Raw genomic sequence first — 7,069 nt, forward strand, 5'->3', positions numbered from 1 at the left:
CTGGGATTAAAGGCATGCACCACCACTGCTGGGCTAGACTATACGTTATCTGAAGGCAGAGTTTCATGGTTAGTACATAGTTTTCAGTTCACATTCAACCAATGTTTACTGAATGAATTCAGAGGCCTGGTGGACAAAACACCCTTCACCTCAGTTATATGATTTATCAAATGTATGGTCCATGCTTCCAATCCTGAGTGAGTGTCTACGTATGTTGTCTGCCTGGATTTGAGACAGCTTCACTCCACAGCCTATGTTGGCCTGGAATTTGTGGTAACTCTGCCCCCTCGGGAGTGCTGAGATGACAGGCATGAACCACCCGGCCAGCTGCACCTGCAGTAGACTCCATATGACATACATTTATTCTGGGAAATACTTGTTGAAACCTATGACGAGCAGAGTTTGGTTGAATGGTACAGAGGGCAGGTAGGAGGGGGAGCATGGCAGGCAGCAGGCAGCCAGCACCTGCCTGGGTGCCTCACAGGCCTGCTTGTAAATTTGACTGATTTAGTTTTTGTAGCCCAGGATGGCCTGGAATTAACTCATAGAGATCCATCTGCCTTTGCTTCTTGTGTGTCATCGTGGCTCACCTCACTGGAAATTCCTGCTGTCACAAATAGTGAGAAACCACTTCTCTGGGCTTCATTTTCTTTACAGGCAAAAGGGAACGGGTATGGGTGAACTTATTCCAGAGTTAGAGACCTGTGTGTTTAAAGTATCCAGCACTAGTAAATAAAGCATTGGTAGATTTCCTTATACACCCATTTCTTTGGCTCTTTATAAGGAAGGAGATACAGGATCAGGTAAGTAACACCTCAGATTGGGATCAACAGCACAACAATACAATAGGAGTGTGAGGTCAGTTTCCAGCTGAGGACACGGCAGCACTTCCAGGAGTGTGCTCTTAACAGGACGTCGGGAAATTCCCAGCGAAGGAAGGAAGGGACTTTTAAGGCGATGGTGGCTGGGGACTGCAGATCACAAAAGGTCTCCAGGGCTCTGGATAGCGTCACGTTGCACTTACTGCAGTGATTCCTGGATAAGAGAGTGGGCAGCTTCTGTATAACCCATCCCCTCGGTCACGGGTAGGGTGTAGGAAATACTGGAGCTTCGAGGTCTGGATGGCCACGCGAGGGCAGCAGTGGCCCTCGCTGACCCCACCCTGGAAGCCGCTCAACTTTCCCGAAGCTGGTCCGCCCCCCACGGGTTGGAAGTGGGGCAGAGGCCGAGTTATCCGGGGTCCCACCCGCCCGCTCACCACCCAGCAATCCAGACATCTCCGGGCACAGTTCCTCCAGCTCCAGCCAGCCCTACGCCCCTTGCCGGGTCCTCAGCCGGGGTGACCTGCGGCCGCCCGGGGCCGGGAGCGGAGGCGGGCCAAGCTAAGGGCCGCCCCCGTCGACCCCCCCCCCCTTCCCTTGATGGACCCGCCCCAGAGCGGTGCTGGAGAGTGGGGCGGGGCCCGGGTCAGTCTCAGCCTCCGGCACTGGCCGCGCAGCTGGAGGCGGTGGAGCCCAAGGTACCGGGGCCCCAGCTGGTGGGTGGCGAGGCGTCGTGGGAACTGACCTCGGAGGAGAGCACTTTCCCGATTCCCGGATCGCTCCGGGAGCGGCTTGGGGGGCGGGGGGTGTTCCGGGCCAGGCAAGAGAGAGCGCCCCAAGCTGTGGGCCAGGCGCTCTAGCCTTCCAAGCTCTCGAACCAGAGCCCAGAGTCCTTCCCTTTCTGAGTCTTTCCTTTCTGGACCTCCCTAGCTGGGCCAGGGACACACTTAGATCTCCGTGAGCGACTCAACCCAGACGCTCCAGTTCCGGGCAGGGAGTAAGAAACAGGGCCTCAGGCTGGCTAGGGGTGGGAGTTCTGGCCTGGGATGGGGAATGGCGGGAATAGGGATGGGATGTGACCACTGGAGGCTGCTACTGCTTGGCGGGTCTGGACGCCGCCCTAGACGGGTTTTGGAGCTGATCTGAGCTGAGAGGTTGAGAAGACTAGGAAAGATCCCGCTCCTGTGTTGTGTATATGTGTCTGAGAGTGAAGGGGGGTGGGGAAGAACAAAACACCCCAATCCCCAACTCTTCCTCGTACCCTCTTGGGAAGTTAGGGAGTGTTAGGGAATTGGGCTGAAAGCTGGAGTCCAGCTCTTCCTTGACTTCTGGCTTTAAAGTTAAGGAAAAGGTGTTGCCCGAAGAGTGATTCCTCGCCTAGATCTCGGGGGGAGCAGAGTACAAAGGCCTGTTGGATCACCTGGGAAATCAAGAGAATAAGGAAGGCTAGTGGCTTGTCCTAGGGAAGGTCCCAGAAGTTCCAGACCCCTCTCCCGGCCCTGGGTGAAGTTTTCGTTGTCTCTCTTAGGGTTAGTGGGGCAGTTCCGCTGGAGCCGCCTTTCACAGGGAGTGTTAGCCAGGCCATCCATGCCATGTTGGCCTTCGGCCTAATGTCCCGGCTTGGCCTGAGTCCCCAATTATTCTGGCCTAAGCAGAGCCTAGATGCAAAGTCTTCGGAGCTGGAGGCTCTAACACAGCCACGAAGTTCCGGCCTCTGCCTCCCACCATCAGATGCTCAGCCGCCTTGCTGCTGTGGGACAGCCGGGGCTCACGCATGGGGATGTGACTAGTGTTTAAGTGTCCTAGGGATCACGCTCCATCCACACTGCCCACCCTGGCTTGGGGCTGTCCCCGCCAGCCTGTGTACAGCTAGACTGGTTGAATTAATGGGAGTAGGTGGGGAAGTTGGAGGAAATCCTGTGGGTTACCTGGATATACCTCTCAGACCTCATTTTTGAAGGAGATATGCAGCATAGCGAATGCCTTCTTCCCAGTCTTTCGGGGGTACCAGGGAAAGCCCCTTGAGATGGGGGGTGGTAAGTGTGGCTGTGCATACGCAACTCCTATAAATTCTCTGTGACTCATGTCCTCTTTCCTCACATCCCAGTTTTGTGTGTGTGTGTGTGTGTGTGTGTGTGTGTAGGTGTAGGGGAGGGAGGAACCACCCAGGCGCCTGATGCTGAAAAGAATCAGCCTGGGGCTGGAGTACTCTGCTTCCTAAAAGGCAGGCACAGGCCAGGGTTTGAGGTGGTTTGTAGGGAGCTAAGAGTTGAGCAGAGCCAGACAGGATGTGGGACTGAAAGGCAAAGCCAAGTTTGGGGCTGAGCTCAGGTTACTGTGCCCTTCTTAACTGCTCCCTGCCTGGTCAAAAGCTTAGACTGATCCTCACTAGTCCTTTCTTTGGAGGCTCCTCCCAGCCCAGGCTCTGGTTCCCTCCCCCACAGCCTTCGCTTCATCTCTACTCTGTCTGGCATGATCCTTGCCAGGCTGTGTAGGTCTGGAGACCTCACTGACCCGGTCAGCTCCCTGTGGTCTGAACTGCTCGTTCACGTGTGCTGGGGTGTAGGACACATATAAACTCTGAGAAGCTGACTCCTTCCTTATCTTGAGTCACAGGGAGGTGTCTGCTGGGCCTAAGGGTCAGCTGGTCACAAGGAGGAAGGGGCTGTTCCAGAGAGTGGGTGGAGGTGATTCCCGAGTGGGTTTAGCTCCGTCACAGCAATGCTGTGATAGATGTGTGGCTCCCCACAGTGTGGTCATTGTCCCCTGTCAGGGGCTGAGTGACCCAGTGTTGCTGCCAGGCCCAGAAAAGGGGATGGGTGGTGGTGGTGGTGGGGAGGCAGCGGAACAGGCTGCCTGACCGTGAGCTGCCAGGACTGAGCCTTCTTTGTGTGACTTGAGACTTTGGGGAAGGGAAGGGGGTGGGTCAGGGAAGCCAGCCTGCTTCCACTGGCCTCTGGCTTAGCTTCTCCCACTTCTGCTCTCACCTGTGAAGTGCCATGTAGGCAAGACAGACTGCATCACAAAGTCCTGTTTTGAGAGCTGTCCCTGTACTTTTGTCTAAACCACACTGAGCCTCAGTTTCCTGCTTATGTCAGGAAGGCCCGGAGTCAGCGAGAGGGACCCGGGAGATGCTCAGTGGGCGTGGTGCTTGCAAAGCAAGCATAGTCACCTGAGTTTGATTCCAGGACCCCATGCAAAGGTAGACTGACTTGTCTTTTACCACCACATGTGTATGTGCCTCGGCCAATAAAGAGTTTTTTGTTTTGTTTTCAAATGGGAAGGCCACCATCCACCTAACAGGCAGCTGGAGAGATGAAGTTGTAAGGTCTTCTGCCTGCAGGATTGGTTCTTGGCAAGAACAGGCCTTGGCGAACCCTCTTCTCTTCCTTTGCTGGATGCTGTGGTTTCTAGGCAGGCTTGAGGGGGTGGGTGGCTAGATAAGTGTTATTGAATTTACTGGCTTTCCCCTCCTCAAATCCCCACTGCCACCTGCCTGCCAGTTTCAGCCATGGCTGCGATCCGAAAGAAGCTGGTGATTGTGGGTGACGGTGCCTGTGGGAAGACCTGCCTCCTCATTGTCTTCAGCAAAGATCAGTTTCCAGAGGTCTACGTGCCTACCGTCTTTGAGAACTATATAGCCGACATCGAAGTGGATGGCAAGCAGGTGAAAGCCATGTATTTCTTGTTTTCCTGGCTGGGAAGCCTGTTCCCCCAGTCACACGGGGCCCATGGATGTCCTTCCTTACCACCCACCTCCTTCTTTATTTCCCTGCTGGAACCAGCAGAAGTTAGGAAGTGAAACTGGAACTGTAGAAAACCTGGATGCACTATCTGGTTGGACCACATACTGGCTCTGGAATCTGAGCCAAGTCCCTTTTGCCTGTGGGCTTAACTTCTCCCTACTGCAAAATGTGAATGAGAGTGAGACTTCTCCCAAAGGGTTGTCCTAAGAACTAAATGCTGCTGACAGTGGCAGCTCATACTACACCAAGATCAAACCCATCTTAGATCTTAAGAGAAGTGGATCATTGGTTTTGTGACTGATCAATACAACCCAGCACATAGCGAGCAGTTAAGATGTTGTTCAGCTAGCTTATAGGATGAGTGATTTCAGAGGGCCTCAGGGTGGTAGGGTTGGGGCCCTCAGGCCAACTGCTCAATAGCCTTGTGTGTCAGGTGGAGCTGGCTCTGTGGGACACAGCTGGGCAAGAAGACTACGATCGCCTGCGGCCTCTCTCCTACCCGGACACTGACGTCATCCTCATGTGTTTCTCCATTGACAGCCCTGACAGTTTGGGTAAGGCTTTGGAAGAATCTTGGGAGCATGTAGGTCCTGCAAGTCTCCTTTGCTATAGAGACAGTAGCCCTTGGGGTGAGGAGTGTTCACTGCAAAGGGCTTTGAGCTGTGCAAGGTACTGCCTGTTCAGTAGACTCCAGGGCTGCTATAGAAGACCTGGCTTCTGTTGCTAAGTAGAAGTGGGTACATCCACGTTTTGGTGATATCTCTGCAGAAAACATTCCTGAGAAGTGGACCCCAGAGGTGAAGCACTTTTGTCCCAACGTGCCCATCATCCTAGTGGGGAATAAAAAGGACCTGAGGCAAGATGAGCATACCAGGAGAGAGCTGGCCAAGATGAAACAGGTGGGTGGGGCTGCGCTGCTGGTGGTGAGGCAAGTTTCCCAGCCGAGATGCAAACAGCTGATAGCCAGTGGTAGCGGGACTGTGACGTTCATCTGCTGTCCTGTCCGAATGCTGGGAAGAACTAGAAGGGCCCCCAAGTAACTGAAGTATCAGAGAAGCGACTTGCCCGAGGGTGTGGGGGCTGTGTGTTAAGAGTTCCCTGGGGAGGGAGGGCATTATACACTGCTGGGAGAAGGCTCAGAGGGGTGAGTACTCGAGGACTTGCTAAATAACTCTAGCCAGTGGACTGTTTTACTTAGGGGAAGGTAGGCTATCTTGGGAGGCTAATTAAGGCTTTAGGTGGGGGTTCAGTCTCTGTTAGTAAAAGTACTCTGGTAGCTATGTAGTATAGACGAGAACAGTCTCAGCCTGTGGGTCATGACCCCTTTGGGGCTGCATGTTAGATATCCTGCATATTAGGTATTTACATCACGATTCATAACAGTAGCAAAACTACAGTTATGAGGTAGCAACAAAAATAATTTTATAGTGGGGGGGTGTCCCCACAACATGAGGAACTGTATTAGAGGGTTGCAGCACTAGAAGGCTGAGCGCCACCAGACTAGAGAAGACGGAGTATGAAGTCAGTTGGGCAGTAGGTACTTGTTCAGGGGGGGAATGGGTGCCGTAGGGGTGAGGCTGGGCGGGGGAGGGATCAGACAGAATTCTGCAATGGCAACCTGGGTCTTATGTCCCCAGCCTGGAAACTGGCCGTGGTAGCTGGACCTAGGAATTCTGCAGGGCCAGTCTGGAGGATGCTCAGTTACCCCTTCTTTTGACCCTGTATCTTGTCTTATCAGGAGCCGGTTCGATCTGAGGAAGGCCGGGACATGGCAAACAGGATCAGTGCCTTTGGCTACCTCGAGTGCTCGGCCAAGACTAAGGAAGGGGTGCGGGAGGTATTTGAGATGGCCACTCGGGCGGGCCTACAGGTCCGGAAGAATAAGCGCCGGAGGGGCTGTCCCATTCTCTGACTTCCCCAAAGCTTCCTCAACCCTCCCACCCTTCCCTTCCCAGGGGTACAGTTACCCTCCCCCACGCCATCCTTGTAGGACTCCATGCTGCCAGTTTCTTTTTTGGTTCCTTTCTGCCCAGGACTGCATGAGTTTCCCAGCCCCAAGTGGGGGCTGCTAGGCCCTTCCTCCCTGCCTCTGGGAACCGGGCTGGTGCCCTGCCTTTCCTGAGCAGGGCTCCTCCTCCAGAAGCGGTGGTCCAGGGGGTGGGGCTCTTAGTCCCTCTGGCCTTCCCCATATTACACACCAGCACTTTATATATTTTTGGCTCACAGGAGGAGTCTAGGGTAGGGACTGGGGTTTCTGCTTTGGGTAGTAGCCTTGTTATTTGACTTAACTTGGTGGGGACATGAATAAAGGTCAAAGGTTGCACCGTGTGTGGCAGCTTCCTGTCTTTACTGGCCTACCTTGGCTGTGAGCCTGGAGTCCCATCTTTTCCTCTTCATTTCCAAGTTGCTGGCTAGGCTGGGCCCCTGTCTGCTGAGGCAGGGCTGGGGGCGGAGGCAGCAGGGGACAGGGTGGAGTCTAGTACAGGATGAGGTCATGTTTGG

The 7,069-nt window shown here is 54.3% G+C and overlaps 1 protein-coding gene across 2 annotated transcripts; it reads left to right on the forward strand.

Annotated features, from left to right (window-relative positions):
• Positions 1-1,469: 1,469 nt before the first annotated feature.
• Positions 1,470-6,895, forward strand: Rhoc (ras homolog family member C). Of its 2 annotated transcripts, none has more exons than NM_001291859.1 (5): positions 1,470-1,537; positions 4,325-4,488; positions 5,001-5,121; positions 5,336-5,466; positions 6,306-6,895. In NM_001291859.1, exons 2-5 carry the CDS (start codon positions 4,333-4,335, stop codon positions 6,477-6,479), a joined length of 582 nt encoding a protein of 193 aa, NP_001278788.1. In that variant the 5' UTR covers positions 1,470-1,537; positions 4,325-4,332; the 3' UTR covers positions 6,480-6,895. The 2 variants fall into 2 exon arrangements, with proteins under 2 accessions (NP_001278788.1, NP_031510.2); NM_007484.2 differs by having other exon boundaries at positions 1,470-1,519.
• The last annotated feature ends 174 nt before the right edge of the window (positions 6,896-7,069 follow it).

This window comes from Mus musculus, chromosome 3 (assembly GCF_000001635.26).
Source record: "Mus musculus strain C57BL/6J chromosome 3, GRCm38.p6 C57BL/6J".
In the NCBI taxonomy this organism is placed as follows: Eukaryota; Metazoa; Chordata; class Mammalia; order Rodentia; family Muridae; genus Mus; species Mus musculus.

Excerpts from the sequence above, each read along its gene's own strand:
- Rhoc (NM_001291859.1), top strand. The coding sequence starts at position 4,333 with ATGGCTGCGATCCGAAAGAAGCTGGTGATTGTGGGTGACGGTGCCTGT. Across the intron at positions 4,489-5,000 it reads TCGAAGTGGATGGCAAGCAG|GTGGAGCTGGCTCTGTGGGA; the intron begins GTGAAAGCCATG and ends CTTGTGTGTCAG. Across the intron at positions 5,467-6,305 it reads AGCTGGCCAAGATGAAACAG|GAGCCGGTTCGATCTGAGGA; the intron begins GTGGGTGGGGCT and ends TTGTCTTATCAG.